Source organism: Drosophila hydei, unplaced genomic scaffold, assembly GCF_003285905.1.
Source record: "Drosophila hydei strain 15085-1641.00,03,60 unplaced genomic scaffold, DhydRS2 tig00000060-arrow-pilon, whole genome shotgun sequence".
NCBI lineage: Eukaryota > Metazoa > Arthropoda > Insecta > Diptera > Drosophilidae > Drosophila > Drosophila hydei.
Genome location: NW_022045656.1, coordinates 5,715,206 through 5,741,726, shown reverse-complemented (window position 1 = coordinate 5,741,726; position 26,521 = coordinate 5,715,206). Strand labels below are relative to the sequence as shown.

Genomic DNA, 26,521 nt, shown 5'->3' with positions numbered 1-26,521 from the left:
CTTAACTTAAAGTACAGAGTATCAACATAATTAAGCCAAACAAAAAGTGTTGCTTTTCAGCCACATTTCTAAGCTGGATTTGTACTTGAGTTAGTGGGCAAAGAGCACTCAGCGCTGGCTCACTTGCCCATGCCAGCGAACAGCAAGGGAAAAGGCACCTCATCGTTGTTCAGCAGAGGCGGAGTGGGTGCACGTGCCTCTGCCTCCGTGGTGCTATTGAGCCAATAGGTGGTGACAGTGCCCTTGCCCTTCAGCTCCACATCGCCGCGATGCTCCAATTGAAAGGTGCCAAATTTGTCCAGAATGGCCTTTGTGGCCGACGAAACATGAATTTTGCCAGCTAAGATGTTAGCCAGAATAGGCACATAAAGAGAGAGAGTAAAAAGAAGCGATCGATTCAAGTGTTAAAAGACGACCCAGAACGTCAAAGTGTAGCAAAATTTTACATATCTCAAAATTAAGTCTAATATTGAGAGCTAATAGAAACGATTCATTGATATTTGTCTTTAGCTTCGAGCAATGCGCTGACCAAATTTGATATAGCTCTTACAATTTTCGATATATGCCAAATAACTAAAAGCTGATGCTAAACTCAAGAAGGAAACGCGAATGGAGGATGGAGCTCTGAATAGTTCCGAGATAATCATTGCGACGCAGATGGGTCAACAATGGTATAGACGAGCAGTTGAACAAATTTATTGGCAAACGGACAGATATACGGACAGACAAACAAACAGTTAGACGGACAGACAGATAGACGGACATATCGGCAGACAGAGACGAACGGACATCCAGATAGACGAACAGACAGGCAGGCAGACAGACATACATACAGACGGAAGGACGGACAGACAGATGGATGGAGGTACAGACAGACGGACGCACAGACAGACGGACGAAAAGATATACGGACGGAAAGACAGACATACAGTCGGGCGGACAGACAGACAGAGAGACGGGTGTACGGACAGATAGTCGGACGGACATACAGATAGTTGGACAGACAGAGAGACGGACGGAAAGATATACGGAAGGTAAGACAGACATACAGTGAAACGGACAGACAGAGAGAGACGGGCGGACGGACATCCAGCTAGATGGACAGACAGGGAGACGGACGGACAGACAGGCGGATGGAAAGATATACGGAAGGAAAGACAGACATACAGTCGGACGGACAGACAGACAGAGAGACGGGCGGACGTACAAACAGATAGTTGGACAGCCAGAGAGACGGACGGACAGACAGGCTGACGGAAAGATGGACATACAGTCAGTCGGACAGACAAATAGAAGGACAGACAGAGAGGCGGACACACAGAAAGAGGGACTGAAAGACAGATGTCGGACGGACACCCAGTTAGACGGACAAACAGACAGAAATACAGACGCCGTAGCTCAGCTTAATAATTTGTAGTGAGCTCAGCTAAACGATTCATTGCTACTCACGCATGCCCGTTGTCTCCAGACGCGAGGCGGTGTTCACTGTGTCGCCAAAGAGACAGTAGTGGGGCATCTTCTTGCCCACGACGCCGGCGCACACAGAGCCCGAGTGCATGCCGATGCGTATCTGTATCTTATAGTCCGGCTTGTGTCTGAGATTGAACGAGCAGACAGCCTGAAGTATGTCCAAGGCCATCAGCGCAATCTCTCGAGCATGCTTATCGCCATTGGGCTCTGGCAGTCCGGACACCACCAGGTAGGCATCGCCAATTGTCTCCACCTGCAGACAACAATTAATACTCCAGTCAACCTCGTCCAAGGGACAACTCACTTTGTAGACATCATAGAAGCCAATGATGCGATCGAATGTGCTGTAGAGATCATTGAGGAAGTTGACCACATCCATGGGTGTGCTACGGGCGCAGAGCTCAGTGAAGCCCACAATGTCGCTGAAGTAGATGGTCACGCTGCTAAACTCCTCGGGCTCCACCAGATCTCCAGCCATCAGCTGCTGGGCGACAGGACGTGGCAGGATTTGGTATAAGAGTTCCTCGGTGCGTTGTTTCTCCAGGCTCAGCTGCCGCGTTTTCTCCTCCACGAGGCTTTCCAAATTGTTGGCATAGTGCTCCATGCGATTCAGTAGATCATCCATCAGATTCTCACAGAATCCTCTGAAGAACAACCAGAATTCAAGCGACCTGTTGAGTCAGTTAGAACTTTTTTCACTCACTTCATAATCGTGCGGATGTTGCTGCGGATGGTAGAGAAGGCTGGTCGCTCCTCCTGGTTGTCGGCCCAACACTTCTCCATCAACACCAGCAGGTCCGGGGGACACTCTCGCTCCCGAATGAGTGGCCTGAAAGGTGGGTACTCGCACTGGCGCACCTTGTGCAGAATGGTGTGCACGTCCATGCCCTGTTGGCGCGCCTCCTGGTAGGGTCCCCCTCGATTGACGATCTCCTCGAGAATAATGCCGAAGGAATAAACATCGCCGCGCTGTGTGGCCGGGCAGCCGGGAATCGATGTCATTGGCAGCAGCTCCGGGGCAATCCACAGCAGCTCTGGAATATCAACTTTGTGAGCAACAACAAGAAAATGTCCCAAGCTCTAATCGCTGCGGCCAATGGACCGGCAAATTCTTACTGGTATAATAGTTCTGATCGCGCACAAAGTCGGAGGGCGTGGTCAGTGTGCTCAGGCCAAAGTCGGAGATCTTCAGGACGAAGCGTCCGTCGATCAGGCAATTGCAGGAGCGCAGCTTGCCATGAGCAACGACATCGCAGTTATGCAGATAGCTCATGCCCTTGACAATGTCGTGTATCAGAGACATGCGAAAGTTCCAGTCCAGCTCGATGGCCTCATTTTCCAGCACGTCCTTCAGGCTGCCTCGCGAACAGTACTCCGTCAGGATGAGCACAGTTGGCCTGGGCAAATCGATGCAGGCGCCCACAAAGCGCACCGTGTTCTCGTGGCTCACGTCGCGCGCCTGCTTGATCTCCCAGAGCAGCGTCGAGGTGACCTCCACCTTCTTCACGTTCACCTTCTTGATGGCCACGCGCTCCCCCTTGAACTGTCCGATCGTTGTGTACACCTGCGGCGGCAGCGAAGCGAAGCTGGCGATCGAAGCGCGACCCGAGTGTATGCCAAACTGCTGCAGCGATATGTTCTCCACGTCCAGGCGCTGCAGCCCGCCCTTGGAGCCAAACATGCCACCCATTTCGATAAGCACATCCTCGGGTCGCACGCGCCACGACATATTGTGCAGCTCCTTGCTGAGCTTCATTTGTCTGCGAAAAGTAACAACAGAGAGTGACCAGGCGTAGGAACTCCCTCTCTACATCCACTTTGGAAATATTTGCTCTTATATAACAAGTAAGACAGATCTAGTCGGGGTGCCCGACTACTACGTATATAGTATATAGACTACTAGGTATATAGTAAATATATAGGTATAATTTTTAATATATTAATTGTTTTCCATTTTTTATTTATTTTTTTACTATTTTTTTGGTTATTTTAGAAAAAAATTTTTTTTAAGAGAGAAAATTGTCATAAATATTTACTTTTAAATTTATTATTTATTATTATTTTAGCAAACATTTGTCAATTTTATTGTTATTGTTTTTTTTTTCATATATATTTAAAATAACAGTACGACTACTCTCATTATTATAATAGCAATTAGTATTTATTAATAATAACTAAAATTTACTAAAATACTAAAAATTATAAATTTTTAACATTTAAACAGTTACACATTAAATATTAAATTTTTATTAAACAAATAGACAATAATCAAAAACAAGAAAAACTTAAATATATATTTAAATATTTATTAAACAAAAAACAAATATATTTATTTAAACAAATACAATATTTAATAAACGAATACAAATTAATTACATTTGAGCGATTTAACAAAAAAAACTTAAGTTTATTCACCATTTGCACAGCGAGTGATCTAGTTCAGGTCATAAACTTGACTGATCTCCCCCAGCCGCTGCTACGTTTTTTATACCCAAAAGTCACTCAAAATGCAACTCCAGCAGAGCTCCTGAGTCCTCTTTTTTGGGAATTTACAGTCATTTTGAATACATATATATTATATATATTATAATAAATATGCAATATCACAGTTAACCCTTTTAAAAGGAGTCAGTCTTCTTTTACGATATTCAATATCGAAACTAAGCGTTTTCAAGTTTTTATCTATCTAAGCTAAACATAATCTCTATTTACAATAACTACTTCCATAAATTAATCTTTTCCTATTTTACGATATTTAATATCGTAACTTGTTTTTAAAATGTTTACGATATTCAATATCGTAAGGAGCTTTTCTTCAAGCATTTATCTTTCTCAATTAAGCTATGGTCACAATTTTAAACAACCCTTTCCATAAATTAACATTCTATTTTACGATATTTAATATCGTAAATAATCCTTTCAAGAACTGACTTTTTGAACACATACGATATTTAATAAAATAAATTCCTTTAAATAATAATAATTATAATTTTACGATATTCAATATCGTAAATGATCACTTACAAATATCGTAAGGCGCTGTTCTTCAAGCTTTATCTTTCTCTTTCTTAAACTATATCGCTATTTCAAATAACACTTTCTATAAATTAATATTCTATTTTACGATATTTAATATCGTAAATAATCCTTTTACGAATTGACTTTTTTTTTGATTCATACAATATTTAAATATAAATAAATTACCATAAATAACTGTTTTTATATTACTTACGATATTCAATATCGTAAATCATCACTTACAAAATCTATACATTTACCACTTACTTTTGCAGCAGACAGATAACCAGCAGCACAAGACCCAGAAACAGAGCTAGTCCGAATACGGAGTACATGATTGTGGTCTCTAAAAGGCATAATAGATCGATGTATGTAATTCTAGCATTGATAGCTATGCTTACCATTGCCATGACAGTCCGGAGCGTTGCCCAAAAAGCCGCAGGGTGGAATATCCGGTGGAGGCTCCTCTCGGCCGCCGGGCCAATGAATCTTCTTGCCATGCGCCGCTGCATATTTTCTGCAACCAAATTGGAGTTGAAGGGAGCTCGATTCAAATGTGTTTCATTGGCGCACCTGTGAAGGCCGTAATAGTGTGCCACAACAGAGAATTTGCCGTTGATGGGATCGAGATCCAGAATGGAATAGTCAGCATCGCGATCACCGTTGTCGTCTATGCGAACGTGTCCCGTAATCCCATGGAATGTTCGGTTCCACATGCGACGCGTAATATTAACGCCGTCTCGGATGTCGCCGCCCTCGGTCAGAGTTTCATTGAGGGCCATGCCGAGCAGGTAGACGCCATCGTAGAAGGCGCCAATGAAGAAGTTCACCTCCTCGCCCTCGCCGAAGGTGTAGTTGTATTCGGTGAGCGCATTCTCGCGCACATTGTCCGCAAAGTCCTGGAAGGTTGGGCTGGTCGGCTGCAGCAGGGAGACGCGCAGCAGCGCCTCGTACGCCTTGCGTGCTCGCATATCATTTTCATCGCCCAGCTCCCAGTCCTTGTCACCCCAGTAGGCACTCTGGAATATCTCCACGTCCAGGAACACCCACTCGCCATTTGTCATGCCCAGGCTGTGGGCGGCCAACATGAATTTGCGTACGAGGACTCCGCGAACCGACAATATGACAACTGCAAGGATTTCCCAAAAGATCCATTCTTATCCATCTTCTATGATATAGAATAGATATAGCTTTTCTTACCACGCGCATACATGCTGGCATCCTTGAGATAGTTCTCGTAGATCTCCTCCTCATTGCCATTCAGCTCGCGCACAAAGCTCAAGAGCCCCTCCTGTCGCAGCCCGTACTCCAGATTCTTGCCCACCGTCAAGGAGAATAGCTCCGATCGATCCACCAGCAGCGCCACATGCTTCCAGTTGAACTGGCGAAAGACGCTGGCAAAGACCAGCTTGAGCCGGCACTGGCAGTAGGACATTCGCGTCAAAGTTGGGTACTTCGACTTGTCTTTGAACATGCCCTGCAACAAGACAACAGATCACATCAATAAGACCAATTTTTGTTAAATATTTTGATGTACAACTTAACACGGAGACTACGGCTCGATTCTCATTGTTTGCAGTAGAAATAAGTACTAATAGTGTAAAGAGTAGTAGATTTTGTAGTAGAGAAGCACTTAAAAAGGGTAATATTGAAAAGAGTAGTAGCAATAGCAGTAGCATAACATGTAGTAGAAAAGTAGTAGAAGTAAAAGTAGTAATATCATTAGAAGTAGTGGAAAAAGTAGTTATGGAACAGGTAGTAGTAGCACCTAGGAATAGTAATAGTTGAAAGTAGAGTTGTAGTCACAGTAGCAGTAAATAGAAAGGGTAATTTTGTTAGTATAGTATAATATGAATTAGAGAAAAAGCTGTAGTCAAACAAGTAGTAGTAGTGGCAGTTAGTAATAGTAGAAGATGAAGAAGTAGTAATAGTAGTAGTAGTAGTAGTATTAGTAATAGTAGTAGCAGTAGTAGTATCCTAAGTAGCGACATTAGCAGTAGTAGTAGTTGTAGTAGTAGTAGTAGCATTAGTAGTAAGTAGTAGTAGAAGTAGTATCATTAGTTGAAAGTGGTAGTAGTAGCATTAGTAGTAGTAGTAGTAGTAGCTTTAGTAGTAAGTAGAAGTAGTTGTAGTAGTAGCTTTAGTAGTAAGTAGTAGTAGTAGTAGTAGTAGCTTTAGTAGTAAGTAGGAGTATAAGTAGTAGCATTAGTAGTAAGTAGTAGTAGAAATAGTATCATTAGTAGAAAGTAGTAGTAGTAGCATTAGTAGTAGTGGTAGTAGTAGTAGTAGTAGTAGTAGTAGTAGTAAGTAGTAGTAGAAGTAGTAGCATTAGTAGTAAGTAGTAGTAGAAGCTGTTGTTATTGTTGTATAAATTGTAGAAAGAGTAGTAGAAAGAATAGTAGTAGAAGTAGCCGTGTCATATTAGTATCATATTAGAATAATCAAGTAATTCTAGAAAGTGGAGCAGTAAAATTAGTAATGAAAATGGAATGAGAAGTAGTAAAAACTGTAGTAGTAGTGACAGTTAGTGATAGTTGAAAGAGTAGTAGTAGTAGCAGTTAGTAATAGAATAATATTAGTTCGAGTGTCCAGTGGTAATTGTGGAAACAGAAGTAATAGCAGTTCGTATTAGTAGTAGCATTATTTGTAGTCAAAAGGGTCAAAACAGATTTGGTAACCAAAGTATCATTTGCAAATTAATTTCTGATTTAAAATACTTTTATTATATCGTTTCAGCATAGGAGCAATCGCTTGGACTCGAATCATTTAGCTGCAATCGTATTTGTTTGTCGTTGTGCCAGCCTCTTGTTGTCTTGTTGTAATTAAACTCAACTAATTAATGTGCTTAAGGCAATTCGCTTACCGTGCTCTCGTTCTTCCACTTGTGTATTCTGCCCAGCATGCCGGAGGTGACGGTGAGTTCGCCCTCGGATGAAGGTGGCTTTGGAAGACAGAGAGAGAGAGAGAGAGAGAGAGAGTAGTAAAATGGGTATATTGAATCGCAGCCTCATCAACTAGTTGGCAGAATGATTCAGATTCAATGAAGTTATTTAGGAGTCTTTGGCGGATGTGACTGGAAGCTGGAGCTGTGGGTCGAGGGATTAGTTAGGCAGCCAGCGGAGCAAGCACATAATTGACGGCCACACACTGTGCCGAGCCGTTGGAGCTGGGCTGCGGTAGCCGTGGCGTATACGTGTTGGCACCGCACTCACCTGATCGCCCATGCCCGTTATAATGGGTGTATTCCAGTAGGCGGCCAGGCGAGCAACAGGCTCCAGAGCAAAGGCGCACGCAGGTCCTATAAACGCAATGACATCGTCCTTGAAATGCATATCCGCTGCCAGTCCCGGTGCCTTGGCGCCCGAGCAAGACGGATAGCTGCCAAGGCAAATCGTCAATTAAGAATGGAAAAATGGCAAAGAAAACAATTTATGCTTCAAGTGCATTTCCGGGATTAGGCTCAGAGTGCGGCCATGAAATTCGAGCAATTAACTAAATCGTGCAGCACGCAACAGGTGCGACTGGCGCGGACTTACCTTGCCTTCTTCTTGACCAGTCGAATGTTGTGCGGACTGAGGAAGCGCTTGTTAATCTGATCTAGTGCCAGGTCCACGGCAGGTCCACAACGTTCCAGGTCAAAGGGCGAATCTGTGGGGAGGCCACGCAAGTTGTCATCACTGTGAGCTGTTGCCTCCATCCGTTCACTTACCCAAATGGGAGGCCATTAGAACGCCCACATTATAAACACGCATTCGGCTGATGTCGCTCTCATTGAGGGAGCCAGCCTGGTTTTTGGGCTCTCGGATGCGCTCGAACACCTTGATATCGATGCTGTCATTCGAGTGGCCATTGAAGTTGCCATTGCTCGACCTCGCCTGATGACTGATGCCGTCCACAACCCGTTCACTGCCCTCCCACGACTCAATATCGCTCCGCTTGCCACCCAAATGCAAACCAAGTCCAATTTCGAACAGCAACAGGCCCAAGCCCACAATTAGCTTCAATAGCCACATGTTGCACAAAGAGCTAAAATCCTTTAAAGCACGAAAATGTTTGATATATATATATATATATATATATAATATTGAAATAATTTAAGAAATTAGACAGCAACAGGTGGCCCAATATGCAGACACATAGCTAATACCTTCAACTAAAACAAGAATGCTCTTGTCGGGAGTGCCCTGAACCGGGCAGCTACTGTAATCATTCGGGTTTCTTGTATACATTGAGTTATTATATTAATCAAGTTTATAATATATTATATTATTCATAATTATACATATACATCGTAAAGCTTGAGCTCTTTGAAACAATTATATTTTTTAAATTTAGTTGGTTAGCGGATGATGATTTAAGAGGTAGATATCTTACTATCCTAAAATATGAAGTCAAATAAAATTGACTATAAAAAGAGAATGCGGAATGAGGAATTGTTTATTATTATTATTTCATATTTGAACTGTCTAATTTTTGTGGTTGAAAAACGGATAGACAGGTGGACTCAGCTCGTAGCTCGTAGGTCAGCCAAGCCTCTTCCTTTGCACAGTACTTTTATACTCCGAAATCGCATATTCTATATATTCTGGTACTATAAGTAACTCATATATTTGGCATATACATTTTTAAGTCTTTAATACATTCAACAACAACAATAAAGAGTAAACTTTTTTAGATATACATAGTTAATTGGTGCAAAATATATATCATTGATTCTAATTAACTCATTTGTCCTTAACAAGCCACCAAAAAAATTGCTAAAAAATAGTATCATAACAAATTAAAATTTGGTACTTTAAAAGCTGATAAAATTTTAATTAAAAAAAATATATATATATATATATATATATATAACTATATATAATATATACAACGATATAGAATATAGATTATAATATTTTCAATAAGAGAGAGCTCAAAAACTGCTCAATTTGTTGATCTTGAATTATTAAAGAATTCTTAAAGCTTCAGGCTCTGATTTTATTATAGTAATGGATTTTCAACCATCTCATGTAAGTGTCTATATTTTATACAATATATATATTGAGTGCGCACACTTAATCTTTTTCCTTTTTCAAATTGCTATTACGCCTAAATAAACTTTAAGCATTGTGTTTGAAATCCAAAATTCCTCTCTCAAATTCATTTCAATTCAAAGTATTTTTCCACCAATTCACTTTCACATAGAAATGAGAAATTTATTCACATCACATTTACAGAGGATAATGAGGCGCACTTAATTCATTCGAATAATTTAAGTAAAACTGCGAAAACTTTGAGACTAAATATAAATATAATAATATAAATATGTATATAGACAAATGTTTGCAACTCTTTAAAAATGTGTTTAATAATTAGAATCCGTTTAATTGTTAATTTTTGTAGAAATTGAAGTTCACTTTAAACTTAAGAGTGAAGCATTCAAATATTTAAAGCACCTTTAACAAATTTATTTAAACTTTAAATTCACAAATTTGATTGAAGTATAAAAGGAGAAAAGTTTTGTCCTTTGCAAGGCGCGTTTCACGAATGAACTTGGTGCACGGGCTCTGGAGCTCTTTTATATAGTCGCGTAGGCTGCTCGGCAACAGGATAGTCCAGCAATCGACACGAGCTGCCTAACCAATGGCAGGCATTCGGCTATCTGCCATCGTCAGTGGGTGAAGTGGGCGTCACGGTGGTTGAAGTGGGCGGAATTGGCGCCTCGCCTCGCCGTGCCGAAGCCGAATTTGAAGCCCGGCGTCGTCAATTTGAATGCGAATGTCGAAGGTTAGGCGAGCACTGCCAAGCGCCAATGCCAGCGCCACAGACTCTAGGGCAACAAGCAGAAGAAAGGATGTACAGTGAAATTGCCTCTAACGAACAGATGCTTTGATATAAACGAAATGGAAACTTTGGCAATGCTGGCCACAATTATTCAAAGGTAATAGGCGGAAGGGGCGTGACCAAGCCCATTACATAGGTATGGTGTTGAACAGATTCAAAAGTCAAGCCGATATAGACCTATCGAACTAAACTATCGAGCTGTCTAGAGACCTGATTTTATATGATTAGGTTCCACGCAGGTTATGATTGCTTAATAATCATCGATAAGTTTTCCATTGCCATAAAATCGAATAAGATATAAGACATAGTCAACATCTAAATTTCACTGGAGTCATACCTGTCCATCCTTTGTAGCCTTTACTGTAATTGTTTTCCTTACACTTCGCAGCTGCTTTCACTTGTTGCCATTGCGTTGCTCAAGCTGTTGTTGTTGTTGTGCTCCATTTGAATTTAAAGTGTTTGCCAAGAGAAAGGAGCAACAGTCTAATAAAACGCGTCGCGTGCCGCCAACAATTAATGCGTCTCCATTGCTGCGGGTGGGATTTCGTATATCCCTTCTGTTCATTCTGTTCGTTTTGTTCCTTCTGCCAGCGAGCAATAAACGTGTCTGCTTGAACTGACTTTATGACCCAGTAAATGTTGAATTCCTGTCGAAAATGCCTCGAAATTTTAAGCGTATTCAATTTGCTGCTTTAGTAAAATCTGTAATGATTTTACAGTAGAATTCTTAATTTCAATAAGTTTATAAAATTGTAAATTCAGTTGGAATATTCCGAATATACCGCCCGCTATAGGGATTTTGACATTTTTCTTGTTGTAAGTTATTATACAGCTACAAGGATCGAGAAGTTATGTTAATTTCCAATTTTAAAAAAATGAAGAATATTAATTAAAAATATATTGCTATTTTAAATAAATATCTATGTATATGGGAGTCTAATATTAACTAAGCTTTTAAATATATTCCATTAACGAACAATTTCATACACATAATTAATAAAAAATGAAAATTAACAATAGTAATAATATATAATAATAATATGAATAGTAATACATTAAGGAGATATTCAAAAATATTTAAAGTCCAATAAAATAATTCATTTTATCTCTGATTCCAACAAACACTTAAATTTAGTTTAAGGATATACAAATCAATTGGTAATAATAGTTTTTAAAACACACAAAACTTAAATACATTCTTGTTTTCTTTTTATTTTTTTCGAAATGCTAAACTATTAAGCCCACAAGTAGAGTTCAAAAGTTGCGCTCTACGAATATCAGCCGACGATTGGAAACAGCTCTGTCTAAATCCTCTTTTATCGATAGCTTTTTAAATTCAGTATGGTTAGTTTTTCTATCGATATATCGCTATATCGAGTATAAGCTTTCAAAGTTGTATTTTATATATTTAATTGGGTTTTGTTTTAAGCAATAACTGAGAAATATTTTATCTAGTAAATACTTGTAACCATTAATCTTCATTGAACCTATCGATGTTTTTTCAATTCTATCGAATAAAAAACTAATAAGGGGCGACAGCTCTGTTCAGCGATGACAAGTATAATTTGAGAGAAACAAACCTCGACGCCGCATATTTGCTTAATTTCCAAAAAAAAATAGAAACAAGCTCAAAAATTTAATAAGAAATGGTAAATAATTGTTAATTCATGTAAAAATATTAATTTAAGAGCTGACCAGTTTAAGTTAAGCACCCATTGTTTTGTTTGCATATAGATGTGCAATTTGCCTAATCACCGCTACAATTTTTTTTCTCATATTTTTCCAGGCTCGTCGTTATGATTCCCGCACAACAATCTTTTCACCGGAGGGCCGTCTCTACCAAGTGGAGTACGCCATGGAAGCTATATCGCATGCCGGCACATGCCTTGGCATACTGGCAGAAGATGGAATTGTGCTTGCAGCCGAATGCCGCAGCACAAACAAGTTGCTAGACAATGCGATTGCATCGGAGAAAATTTACCGTCTAAATGAGTAATATAAATATATATAGTTTTACAGATAATAAGATAGTAAATTGATCAACTCAATTTTCAGAAATATGGTCTGCTCCGTAGCAGGCATCACATCCGATGCAAATGTATTGACTTCTGAGCTGCGCCTAATCGCCCAGCGCTACCAATTCAACTATGGCGAGGTCATTCCATGCGAGCAGCTCGTCTCCCACTTGTGCGATATTAAGCAGGCCTACACACAGTATGGTGGCAAGCGTCCATTCGGCGTCTCATTGCTGTACATGGGATGGGACAGCAAGTATGGCTATCAGCTGTATCAGTCGGATCCCAGTGGCAATTATGGTGGTTGGAAGGCAACTTGCATTGGTAATAATTTCGGTGCCGCCATTTCTATGCTAAAGCAGGAATTGTCCGATAAAGAAAACATAAAATTAGATGATGCCAAGGATCTGGCAATTAAAGTTCTTAGCAAGACTCTAGACACCACAAAGCTGACTCCAGAGAAGGTTGAAATGGCCACCTTACAGCGCATCGATAATACGACTGTCTACAGAATCTTGAAGAAGCCCGATGTGGAGAAGTTGATTGCGAATTACAACAAGTTGGAAGCTGAGGCAGAGGCCGCTAAGAAAGAAAAGCAAGCTCAGCAGCAGTCAAAATCTTAAATAGTTTTTTAATTTGCTTGAAATTGCGTTAATTTTGTATATGAAATAAAATTTCAAAATGATGGGCCAGGAAAAAAAGGTTAAATGGCGATGGCGATGGTGATGGAGATGGCAACAGCGACAGCGATGACGATAAATGTGCGATGTGGCAACTCTGGAAATAAGAGATAGTTGGCAGTCATTCAAAAAATGCCTAAAAATTACCATCGTTGTTGTATGCACTAAAAAATACCGTACAAAACATTTAGTGGAAATTCCATCGCTTTTTGCAGTTTTCGCTCCTAAAAAAAGTTAACTGTATTTGTAAAAATATTTAATAATCGGTTTCTCTCGATGGAAAGCAATTAAAATATAAATTACGCCTTTCGGAAAACGAATGAAAGCAAATCTTAGGAAATTTTTCCTACGCAGCAGATCATCATTGAGCGCGCGTCGGTGTGAGTGTGTGCGGTTGTGTGTGTGTGCGTGTGCCACAGAAAGTGGCAATCAGGCAGCAGCAATAGTTAAGTGTACAAATATTCATAAATCATTCGATGTTGTTAATTTATGCAATAAAATGTGAAACCAATGACAATATTTCAATGTTGTCAATACAGAGAAAAGTTGTGTAGAAGCAGCCGCAACAGCGACATCCGCAGTAGCCGTCAACGTTAACGTATAATAAGGCAAAAGAAAAATGAGGAAAATGAAATAACACAAAAAGAGCTGCGCTGTAGCGAGCAAGTATAAGAAACGCGAAACACAAGTAAAGAAAAATCGAAATAATAAAATACATACGTACGTACTGTATGTGTGTATGAGTATCTTAAAATTGTGCCTGTGTGCGCAGTGCAAGTGTATATGTGTATGTGTGTGTATGTAAGTGAAACGTATAAATAAAATTCAGCCAAATGCAGAAACCAACAACAAAATGGATAACAAAACTACACAGTTGGATTTTAAATTACTGGTAATTAAATAATGTTTTCTATTAAATGCCCTGCCTATCCCCGACCCTTCTCGCATTTAACTAAATACATAAATGTGTACATTCATGCACACGCACGCATACACACCAACATGCTGGCAAGTATATATGTATATGTAAGTCTACATTCCGTGCGACTATCAAATGAGAGTGGCAAAACAACGTGTAATGAGTAGGTAAAGAAGAGAGCGGCAGAGTCGCATGGAGAAGCAGAAGAGAGGAAGAGAGCAAGAGAGATAACAAATGAAGTGAAGTACAGTGTGCACTAACAGTTTAATTTCAGCTGTTGTTTTTGTTTTTGTCGAAATGTTATGTTATAAACTTTGCATCATGGCGAATTAAAAAATATTTTTATAAGCTGTGCTCACAGACAAAATATAGTAAAGAAAACTAATTTTGAGCATACACAAAAATGTTTTTTTTATGGTATCTTTTGTTTATGATCTGTAATCAATATTAATTTAGGACTCTCAACGTTATGTCTTAGACTTCCTTTTAGGGTAATGGAGGCAGCTGCTTGTTTTATTATTTAAAAGCTTTGTTCGCTTAGTCTGCCCCTTTGCCGTGTTGCCCGTCCCTCAAGCAGTTCTTGCACAATATCCGCGCGCTTACACACACAGTCAACATGGATATTTCGTGCTTATGCTATCTATGAACTTCCGCAGTGTAGTTGTGTGCCCTTGCTCCACCCTACTCTACCCTACCCTTCTCCCATCTTCTGCCTGCTAAGCTCTCCACCCACCTACTAACCCATAGCACTCCCTTTCCTCATTTTCCCCACACCACTGCTACATAAAAGCATTCTTCTCTTCTCTTTTATTTTTTCTTTTCTAAAATGAATTGTAGTTTTGTTTCTCCTTCCTCCTTTCTTCCCCCTCTGTACCCCATAAGCCAGTCAGTCAGTTTTACTTCTCCCACTTTCGACCCATTTTGTCATTGTTGTTGTTATAGTTGTGGGGCTGGCTATTATTCACTTTTGTTTTGTTTTCCTCGTCGTTTTGAGAAAATATTTATTTTTATTTTTATTAGTTTATAACAACATTACATTACTTGAATGCACACACGCACACAAATACAAATTCAGATACATTCATTATATGAACAATCACATTTACATAGTTAAATATGTTTGTATGTGCATAAATACTACGAATACTACGAAATCTAACTTGTGCGCGCCACTCTGACTACAAATACAATAAAAACAACAGCGCCAACACTACCAGCAACGAGAGAGCATGAATTTGATTGTATTTGTATATGTGTTTGAGCTTGCGCTTGTGTGAGAGGGAGAACGAATGGACGAGCAAAGCACAAGTGAAAAATTGTAAACAGCGTGCACAGTGGTACAATAACAGTATTGAATGAAATTGTAATCAATTCCCCGGTCTTGTTCTTGTTGGAATGCAGCACGGAAATCTTCCTTTTCGTTTAAGAGAAAAAAGTGATAGAGAGAGATGCTGAAACCAATTAGGGTTTTTTAGGTTTTTTGATAATCGTAAGACTCGGAAAATGTTTTTAATTGTACTCTCAATTAAATAGTTTATCGCTTTTAATTTATTTTAAACCTGTTAAGAAAGTTAATGTATATAAAAACAAAATACCTGAAAGCTCTGTAAAACCTTCCTACAGTGGCAATAAAATTAAAATAGTAACTAAGTTTTTTGTCGCTCAATTTGGTCATTTTATAAAACAAACGAATTTTGACGAATATAATTTGAAATAAAAATAAATGTAATTATATGTATTAAAAATCCAGCTTTATACACATAAATTAAAACTCTTATAGTTAATTTGGGTTTAAATACTTTGGTTCGCTTAAGCTATCAGCCACTGTACATTCATTCATGCATATGCATGCATATTTGTATGTGCGTGTATATGTGTAGCTAGTTTTGTTTCGCTTTGTGCCAATTTCATTAATAAAGGAGGACAACGTAAATGCTATTTTTATTTGATTAGTAAAACTATACAAGTATATACACAAGCACATGCACATAGACAAGTTTATGCAGTATGTGTGTTATTTTCTATATACTTAAGTATGTGTGCTGGTACACGTTGCATGAGCGTAAAATTTAAAACATAAGTTTGCTAAAAATGCAGCCACAATTCTTGCCCCACTTCAGCTACAGCTGCAACGTTTACAGTTTGGCAACCTAAATATGTGCTATGTATGTAAACAAATACGTTTAAACATGTGCATGTGTGACTTTGTGTGCGTGTGTGTGTGCTCTCACTCTCTTTCCCTGTTGCTTTATCGCTGGGTTTGTGCGTGCCGAACAGGTACATAACAATATTAAAACGACTATCCGAAAAAGATGCAGCCAAATCCAATAAATCAAGACAAACTGCATTTGTATTTCAAATACATGTGCACATAGACAAGCGCTTATTGAATTAACTATAGGAGAGTCCATTAGCTTTGCGAACTCAGTTGAGCATATGTATATCAATTGTATATTTGAATTCATATCATTTGAAACCAGCTCTTAATTGTTTTTTATTTTATGAGTCTCAAATTAGTAAAGGGTTAAGCAAGCCATTAATTGTCCACATACTTCTGTACGTACGCATATAAATGTTAATTGCTTATAATCTTGAATACGTGATAATTAAGAAACAAATAGAAAAGAGCTATTATCATCTTGCTAAATAGTACAATTAGATGGTTTCTAACTGTTTATCTTGGTTGAGCTGAAAACCTTTATTATGTGTTATTTTTCTTTTTTGTAATTTGGGAAAATAAATTTAGTTTTAGTTTAATATAAATAGAAATGTAACAAGTTTAGATTAAGAAACGATTTATTCATATACAACTTTGTATTTCCGATCCATCCCTAATCTAATATAATACCAATTAAATATTTTTAGCTTAGTAGGCTCGATGAGGGCATCCTTGAATCCATTGAAATAACTCTTCTTGCATGTGTACAGACATGCTATATATATTTTATACCTATGCAATTACATGCAATCCTATAATTTATATGCTATCTTGATTAATGTCAAATACCACACCCTATAAAAGCTAAGACTAAGTTTCTTTACCGAATTCGAAATTCTAAACTCGGAGTGTTGAGCATGGAAGGCTTGTTACGACTTAAAATACGATAAAAGGAAACAAAGAGCGAAAGACCCATAAATTTTAAATGAAACAAAAGAACAAGAATTTCGTACATGTATGTGTGTAGCTCGTGCTTATGCCATAGATCTCTTAAGCCTTCAAATATTTGTACTACATGTAAATATGTATGTGTTTGTACATAGTATATGTGCACGCATATACACACACACACACATACACACACGAACGTACGTACGTAGTTGCTGTGCTCAATTTAGTTTTTATAGATATTTCAAGCACTTTTACATGCCCATTTATTTATATACACATATATATCTACATATATATATATTCATGCATGTATAGATGAGAACAGTTTCGCTAGATAGAAATGCCTTATTTATCAGCTATTTTTTGTATTATGTATTTCTATATATGTATGTATATGCACATACATATTTATAAGATATTCAACCGGCAATTTAATTTCCTGTTAGCTTTTAATTTCAACTAACTTAAATAGAATATAATGCAAGAGACGGCTTGTTAGTTTTAAATCATACAATATATTAAAAGAGATTATACGCTATATCAATGTTATATTCTAATATTTTCGGGAATATTGTTTATGATTGAAATTTTAAGCAACTGATAAAAATCCTTTGTAAACTATACTCTCTCGCTACTGTTGGAATCTAAAAAGTATTTAATTACATAGTAAATATGTATGCATCTTCAATTAATACGAACAACATAATATATGTAATTACATACACTCACATAATCGTAAATATGTATTCATGTAATTAAAAATGTAATTTGTTTTTGTCTTGCCCTGCGCTCAGCTTTGCAACAGGCATGCACGCGTGTACAAACATATGTACATATACACACGCACACACTCACACACAGTCATATATGTTTGTATATATAATAAGCTCTCTCCCTCTCCCTCTTCCTCTTTTTCTGTCTGTTTGTCTGTCTGTGCCTTTTTCTCATAAAGTTGTACATAAACACGCACATAAACATTGTAACACGCACACACGTGCGCATTCAGTTTCTCGCGTTATCTTTAATCTAAACTTGCAACAATGAGAACTGTCAATTTCGAGTAGAATACTTGCATACAGAGTTGCCACCGGGTCGAAAGTCAATAAATACTTTAATAATGATTCTTCACTCTGCATCTTTCACTTTAATTGAGATATTTTGGAAAGCGATTTATTAGATATCATAATTTTAATATTATTGCAATTGTTTTTTTAGTTTTGCAATAATTGCAATATTTAAATTCATATAAGAACTCAAATTGCTATTTGACTATTTTTTATAGCTGTTCAAAATAACTTGTTTTTTTTTTTTTTTGACATATTGTTATTCCGCCAATAATAGAGTGAGGTAACCCTAAAGGTATATGCCTCTTTTTATAGATTATTATAATTTATAGAACATTAATATCAAGTGGAATGGCAACTTGCAAAAAAACATGTATCTATATATAAACAGAGGTATATATCAACTTTATGTCGAGTCATTAATGGCTTCCAAAAATGTATTGAGTATCGGTTTTTTGCCAGGTCTCTTGAGCCGCCAAATCTGTTAATTTTCATAATAAAGATTTACTTTGAATACAAATACAATAAAAGTTTAACTTCAAATTAGCCCAATTTCATTTGCGTTCCATAGCTCCCTTAGTAACGACCCAAATGTCTACATAATTCGAATACAAGAGAAATAATACCGAGATATTTCTAAATAAGAATAAATCACAGTTAAATTAACATTAAATTAATAAATGTTACAGAGACATATCATTTCCCTTTTCTCATCTTGCTTGTAATTAGTTCTCTCAATTTGATAAACATCATATTAATTTTATGCTTCTGCTGAAAGAATATTTGAAAACTGCCAGCGGGGCCAAAGTTGTGTTGTTCAGTGCCGTTGCCCCCAACCCGTTCTTCATAGTTACCGCTCTCTTTATTCGTCTTTCTCTCCTTCTCTCTCTCTCTCTTTCTCTGTTTCTCTGTATCCTCATTTATATATATGTATATATTGCTTAACCTCTCTCGCTCTCTAAACAAATGTTAGCCAGTGGGTGGGTTGTGGGAGAGCAATTTAGAGAGCGCCATCATGTTTTTACAACTACAACTACAATAATTTGTTGACTCGCTGCTTAAACTCCCGCACACACATAAATATAAACACGCACACACATATACACGCATACATATACACATTATATACAGAGATGGCAACATTGTGGAATGGGGAAAAAGTAGCACAAATTGTGCGCTGTTTTAATTTCTTTGCTTCCCCCTTTGGCCAACATCGTTGCTAGCTGCGCGCTCTTTTTTTTAATTTCTTATTATTGTTGTATGTGCGCTTATGTGTTTCTGTGTGTATGTTTATATATATAGCTTTTTTATTTTTCCTGTTATTTTTTATACAATTTTGCCTTTGCCATCTTCGTTCGCTATGCTATGCACTAATCGTTCGTATTGGCAGCGCTGTTGCTGTCGCTGTCGCCGCGTTGTCTGCTCATAGTCTCACTGACGCTGACGTCGACGCTGACGCCAACAGCTCCGCCGGTGCAGGCTGAGCTGAGCGCGCGCGCTCTTGGCACTCTAATTGCATTAAATTGTTTGGAAAATCATAATCAGTAATTGCATTTAATGACAGTTTTTGAGTGCACGTGTGAGTGTTTGTTCTGTTCAATTTAATTGGAGTAAAGCGCACACACACTCTGACTGTGCGTACATAAGTAAATATACTGTTGATTTTATTGGGCATTTCGTTAATTCATTTGTTGAAGCACGTGACAACGCCACAACACTTTTCTCTTATCTCATTTCGATTTTATTAATCAATAACAACAACCTGTCGTGGTGAGGCTTAAGAGCTATGAGTGGAGATATAGTTTATATTTTATTATATATTATATATTATTATAATGCACATAATAAGGATAAAATGGTGCCTTAATACTATAGTAATAATTCTGAATATCTCCGACAAGTGTCATCCTTTATATTGTATCTTTTCCTAGTCAATAATTTTTTATTCAAGTCCGAGTCTTACCACTTCCCACTCACATTCTTGCTCTTTGTTTTACAGGTGGATCAGTCAGTAAACCTACTGGATAGTTTAAATGCGGTGTCGCGGTGCGATGCAATCACATTTCTGCTGCAAACGCTTAAGTGCAAATATCCAGAGGCCTGCGACAGAGTCGTCAGGAATCTGTTCAGTCACAATCCCAATGACAATGGCACCGGGTCGAAACTCCCGGACGAAGCGCAGCTAGCGAAGGGCGAGCAGTTGCAGCTGCTGCTTACCGCGAAGAAGGAGAAGACGGAGCCGGAGCCGGTTGCGAAAATCAAACGTGAAAGCGAAGATGAGGCAGCCGCCATCGATTTGAATCAAAACTTTGAGAAGATTCTCTGCAAGGAGGATTATATGTGCCTCGACCAGGAGGATGACTTCCTGGATGATGACGCCGATGATACCGAGAACTCTTCCTCCATGAACAAGCGCCTGCACTTCCACCGCACAAATAGTGCCACAAACGCCTGTGCCAGCAACAATGTGGATGCGATTACCGGAGTGAGTCCACTACTCATCTCCAACGATCCCCTCGATCTGATACCAACGGCAGCAGTGACTAGCGGGCTGGTGAAGCGCAAGTATGCGGCGACATTCGATGAGGACGCAGAGGAGGACGATGAAGATGGTGGCGATGACTACGACAATGGAAGCAATAGAAGCAGCAACTGCGAAGAGCTCCTGATGCGCCGACAACAGAAGCTCATTGGCTCCACGTCGTTGGTGAAGCGAAAGCGCAGCAACAACAGCCACATTGGCAGCTTAGTAGAGGTGATGGCGCCTGTCACCACGCGCTCCCGACTGGGCGAGGGCTACGTGTTCCACGAGGACAACAAGTACACGTTACGGTACCACCACAGCAGCGGAGAGTTCAGTGAACGGGCTTTCAAGGCGCAATTTCGGGTGCTGCTTCGCCTGGCGCTGAGCCAGCATCATAAGCCCTTCCTTAAGCAATTCTACGACAACTTTGTGATCACTGGCCGGCTGCTGGGCACCACGCCCTCAACCCGTGTGCTAAAGGAGCTGCGTGAGCAACGGCTGGACGAGTGGCGTCGACAACGCGAGCGGCGGCAGCAGCTGGCGAAGGCAGCAGTCGCCTCCGCTGCTGCTGCGGCTGCTGCTGCTGAGAGATTGCTGGGAGAGGAACAGGAACACGAGCAGGAGCAGGTGCAGGAGCTGGAGCAAGAGCAAGCGCAAAGCCAGCAACTGGACCAACAACTCGAAGTGCCGCTACAACTGGAGAGCCAAGAGCAACACCAGCTAAGATCCATTTCATTTGGTGACTCCGAGTTGGAGTCGGAAACAGAATCGCAGCTATCGTCGGCTGCACAGGAGATTATGAAGTTCGAGGAGTTCATTGACGAGGGTGTAGGCGCAGGTCGTCTCATCGATGGGCTGGAAATGGAGCCGGAAATAGACGAGATGCTGGCTGGCGCCGGCAGTGGATTGGGCAGCGTAGCTGGCACCGGCAGCGGGAACAGCAACAGTAACAGCAGTGTCGTACATGACAATGGCATCGCCTCCCTTCTCATGGACTCCAGTCATGGGACGCAGCTTCATTCGCATCATCTGTAAGTTAATCGAATAAGCCGATCAAAGATGGATTCATCATATATATTTCTTACATTCCAATTGCAGCAACAGCAGCAGTAGTAGCAGTGGAAATCTTGGAATCAATGGCCTTACATCGTCAAGCAATATCAACAACAACATCAATTGTAACAAGAGCAACAACAATGCGTTGGCCCAGCAGCTGGGACCAGAGCATTCCGGCAAGCAGTCAGTGTCACAGGGCCAGGGGCAGGCGCAGATGCAGTCCCAGTCTCAGTCCCAGTCCCAGCACTTGGCTATGCCCATGAGAACTGGATATGGCCTTGAAGGTGTTGCGATGTCAGCGACTAAGCAACTGATGTCTGGGAGTGAGATTCAGCTGCAGAACGACAACCAGAATCAGAATCAGAATCAGAGCCAGAACCAGAATCACTATAATTCAAGCAATAATCCTCTCTCAATGCCGCCCATCATCGAGCAGATGATGCAAATGCAGATGCAACAGCAGCAGCAGCAACAGCAGAGCCCCTTTCCACAGCATCAGCATGCGCAAATGATGAACAATCGCCCGTCGCATCTTCATCCGCACCAGCATCAGCAGACGCAGTCGCAGCCATCGCATCTGACGCCATCTGGAGTTGGTTCGCAGTTGAACTCTTCGCTGGAACTGGACGACAATGAGCTCTCCGGCGAGGAGGAGGACGATGAGCTGGACAATGAGATTGATGAGATGGACGCTGCCAAACAGCAGCTCATTGATGGCGGCAGCAGCAGCAGCACCTCGCTGCAGGCGCCGCCATCCCAAATGGGCGGCAGTCAAACGCCGGGCAGTAAAAAGGATAAGCCCAGCTACAATTGCCTGCTCTGCCCAAAATCGTATAGGAAACGGAAGTCTCTGCTGGATCATTACAAGCTGCATCCCGGATACTGCCACGACTGTGGTCAGCCCAATGGCAACACACTGGAGGTGCGCACGAGATTCATTTAATATTAATCCGAATAACTATTAATCCATTAAATGCCAATTGCAGGAAATTATTCAGCATAATCGTACGATGCACGTGAAGGAGTTTCCGTTTGTATGCGAAACCTGCGGCGAATCCTACTCACGCCGGCAACAGTTCCATGCGCACGTAGAGTCGCACAAGAAGGATTTCAAAAGTGAGTCGACGTGAATGTAAATTTCACCAAGGCCAGCAGTGTCCTGTAAAGCCAGCAATAGGCATTTTATTGTATCTAAATATATAGATATATTGTGTGAGGTCAGTCAAATGATAAACTAATGGCAATTCTCGATTGTTTGTTGCAGTCTTTCCGTGTGGGGAGTGCGGCTTGAAGCTGTCGCAGAAGAAGATGCAGCAGCACTTTGAAGATACTGGCCACAAGGCTGATGGTGCCATCTGTGAGGTGTGCGGCGCCGAGTTCCCCTCCAAGAACGCTCTATATCAGCACATAATACGCGTGCATAAGCGAGATAACTTCTTTGAGTGCCACATTTGCCATAACCGCTTCACTCTCAAGGCCAACCTGGAGCGGCACGTGCAGCTGCACACTGAGGTGAAGCGCACCTACGTGTGCGATCTGTGCGGTTCCTCCTACTTTACATATCCTGCGCTCAAGGAGCACTACAGCAACGCCCACGTCGATGTCTCCGAGTGCAAGTGCACGCTGTGCGGCAAACGTTTTGGCTCTGCCAAATCCTTGCAGCGCCATTTGCCTTCACACTCGGAGGAGCGACCGCACTGTTGCAACCACTGCGATCAGGTATATTTTTTATATAGACAAGTTGTCTGTGAATTAGTGTACTATAGTCAAATTTTCTGTTCTGCAGACCTTCAAGTGGAAAACACACTTGGTGCGCCACAAGCAGACAATGCATGGAAATCAGCCGCCACCTCCTAAGAAGGGCAAACAGCGTTTTCCCAAAGCTAACGAAGAAGGTAAGTGCATAACTATCCATTGAAAGATAAAGTGTATTAATTTCTTTCTTCTTTCTTTAGATATGGCTTCGCTGCCTGATATGCCAGGACCGCCGCCGGTGAAGGCGAGCAAAAAGTCGGCGGTCAGCAAGGCCAAGTCGCAGGCTGGTGCGGCCGTAGTGCAACAACAGCAGATGCAGCCGGGCGCTGGAAAGGTAGTCAGTGCGGGTGCCACGCCCACTCCGCCACCACCATTGTCAACGACGCCGGGCTGTTCGCAGCAGGATCAATTCAACGCCATTGTCAGCAGCAACAGTTCACAGTCTTCGACGGCATCCACGTCGCAGCACTCGGTCTCCACGAGCGAATCTCAGCAGAATTCCATGTACAATCAGAGCTTTAGTGCGGAAAAATTGCAACAACAACAACAGCAGCAGCAACAACAACAACAGCAGCAGCAGCAGCAACAACAACAGCAACAGCCGCCGCCAACGCAGCAACAGCAACAAAATGCGTTGCATCAGCATCAACAGCATGCTGCAGCGACGCCGCCGCCAACTCAGCAGCAAGCGGTGCCACCGCCCCAGCAGCAGGCACAACCGCAACCGCATCATCGCCATACGCCGCATACGCCAAACAACACAACGCCGGAGATGCACATGCAGCGAATGAACAGTTTTGGTGGCCCGGAGAGCCAGTTTCACTTTGAGCCCACTGGCAATCCGGCTGGCGGCTATCAGCACCAGTTGATAAATCAATATCAACAACAGCAACAACAGCCGCAGCAGCCACAAGTGCCGCCGCAGCAACAACAACAGCAGCAGCAGCAGCAACAGCAGCATATGCGTAGCCACACGCCCCAGAGCCCACATCCGCATTCGCATCCACATCCACTCCAAGCGCAGCAGATGCAACAACAGCAGCAACAACACTTCACCTCGCCGCACCACATGCCCCCGATGCATCACCAGCACCAGCTGATTCTACAACAACATCGTCACACCCATTCGCCCCAGCATCAGCATTCGCGGTTGCAGTCACCGCAGCCACAGCCATCGCCATCAGCCGCTGCGTCCGCAACTCAGCAGCAATTTATGCAGCAACAACAAGCAACTGAGTCCTGGGGCAATATGGGCTTTGGCGGCCCTCCCAACAGCCAGCCAGTCGAGCTCAAGGACAACAAGTTCTACATTGTCGACTCAACCGAGTTTCTCGGGCTTCCAATGAGTGTTGGCGCCCCGGCGCCGTCTGCTCAGCAGCAATCGGCCGTGGGCGTTAACAAGCCTCAGCAGCAGCAGCAACAACAACAACCACCACCCCAGCAGCAGCAGCAACAGCAACCCCAAGATCCAGCATTGGCGGGCGACTTATTGGGCTTCCAGCATATGTGGCCACAGCAAGTGCAGCCGCAGCAGCAACAGCAGCAGCAGCAACAACAACAGCAGCAGCAGCAACCGCCGACGCCGCAGCCGCAGTCGAATCAAATCGGACCGGGAGATGCTCACAATTATAACAATATTGGCAGTATTCTCACGAATCTCATCGACACGAATCCCACGCCTATGGAGTACAACTTTGATTTAATGCAACAGCAGCCGCCGCAACAGCAACAGCAGCAATCACAACAGCCGCAACAACAACAGCAGCAGCAGCCGACGCAGCAACATCACAATGCTGGCGGCCCCTACGGCAGTGGTCTAATGCGGCATGCGGGACCTGGCAACGTTTATGGAGGCGGTGTCTCCTACGAGCAACATCACAACCACAGTGCGCTCAGCGAGCAGCTGGTCAACGATCAGCAGAAGCACAACAGCTTTCAGCCATATCATGGCCATGGACATCCGCATGGTCTGCAACAGCCGCTGCACTCGCTGGCGGGCGCCGCGCACTTGTTGCCACCGCCGCCGCCGCATGGCAGCGTCTATGAGCGGACAGCACCGCCAGTGGGTGTAGGTGTGGGTGTGGGAGTAGGTGTAGGTGTCGGCTATCCGATGCTGGGCGACGATTCAAAGTCTGTGCTGCCGCCGATCAATGACTATATGCATCATATGCAGCAACAGCCCGATCTAATCTACTATCCAGTGAAGAACGATTGACAACCAAAGTAGCCGGCTCTGGGTGGTGTGCCCGTGCACCACCAGCCCCACCACTACGCGCATAATCATAATCATAATCATAATCATACGCACTGGTGGCCAGCATCAGCAGCAACTTTAAACGCCAAGAGAGGCGATGTTTTTCATTGAAAAGCATTAACATTTGTTTAGTCTGTACGTTAAGAGCGTGCGAGATCACTTCGACTCGTAGTGCTTGTGTAGATAAAACAAAGATGATTCTATCTAGATAAGGTTTAACAGAAGGATAACTATATACACTGGAATGTTATGAAATATGTAGAGTAACAGCTCCAAGATTGGGCCTTGCGATGCTCAGTATAACTAATCCGACCGACGCTATCAGACACGTGTAAACATACAAATAAACTGGCATAAAACATAACACAAATGCACACACACACACACACAGCACACACACCATACACCAAGATAAAATCAAATATAATTGAAGGAAGATTAACAAGAACATGACTACAGACATATATATACATATATACATAGTAGCGAGTAAGGAAAACAACAAACAAAGAGAAATAAACACTATAAATATTTACGTAAATGATGTAATATGTAGCCTGTAAGGATGTATCAACAACAATAACACCAGACCACAACAGCAACAGCAACAACAACAACAACTTGAACAGAAACAACCAACTTTCGAACAAATTTTTGCAACATAATTTATGCTTATTTAACTTAAATGAGAACACAAATACGTACGTTAATATAAATCAAAGCAAACTTATATATGTATATGTATATATATATATAAAATGAAAGATTGTAGATTTATTTGAAAGAGTTAGTGCTTGGGGCCTACATCACAATAAGGATAGGCCAGATCCG

The 26,521-nt window shown here is 41.3% G+C and overlaps 3 protein-coding genes across 3 annotated transcripts; 2 read left to right on the top strand and 1 right to left on the bottom strand.

The window, feature by feature from the left end:
* LOC111594150 (atrial natriuretic peptide receptor 1) lies at positions 1 to 8,501 on the bottom strand. The gene is made up of 13 exons (XM_023307324.2): positions 8,198 to 8,501; positions 8,025 to 8,136; positions 7,701 to 7,866; positions 7,352 to 7,429; positions 5,689 to 5,965; positions 5,062 to 5,617; positions 4,890 to 5,005; positions 4,756 to 4,834; positions 2,587 to 3,230; positions 2,174 to 2,504; positions 1,775 to 2,114; positions 1,450 to 1,723; positions 1 to 340 (listed from the first exon to the last, which is right to left on the bottom strand). Exons 1-13 carry the CDS (start codon positions 8,499 to 8,501, stop codon positions 120 to 122), a joined length of 3,498 nt encoding a protein of 1,165 aa, XP_023163092.1. The 3' UTR covers positions 1 to 119.
* Positions 8,502 to 11,856: 3,355 nt separating this feature from the next.
* LOC111592490 (proteasome subunit alpha type-4) lies at positions 11,857 to 13,015 on the top strand. The gene is made up of 3 exons (XM_023304714.2): positions 11,857 to 11,963; positions 12,101 to 12,306; positions 12,370 to 13,015. Exons 1-3 carry the CDS (start codon positions 11,961 to 11,963, stop codon positions 12,950 to 12,952), a joined length of 792 nt encoding a protein of 263 aa, XP_023160482.1. The 5' UTR covers positions 11,857 to 11,960; the 3' UTR covers positions 12,953 to 13,015.
* Positions 13,016 to 13,811: 796 nt separating this feature from the next.
* On the top strand, positions 13,812 to 26,440 carry LOC111592481. Its single transcript, XM_023304702.2, has 7 exons — positions 13,812 to 13,901; positions 20,101 to 21,656; positions 21,724 to 22,603; positions 22,668 to 22,797; positions 22,946 to 23,400; positions 23,468 to 23,576; positions 23,637 to 26,440. The coding sequence occupies exons 1-7, from the start codon at positions 13,863 to 13,865 to the stop codon at positions 25,649 to 25,651; spliced, it is 5,184 nt and encodes a 1,727-aa protein (XP_023160470.2). The 5' UTR covers positions 13,812 to 13,862; the 3' UTR covers positions 25,652 to 26,440.
* The last annotated feature ends 81 nt before the right edge of the window (positions 26,441 to 26,521 follow it).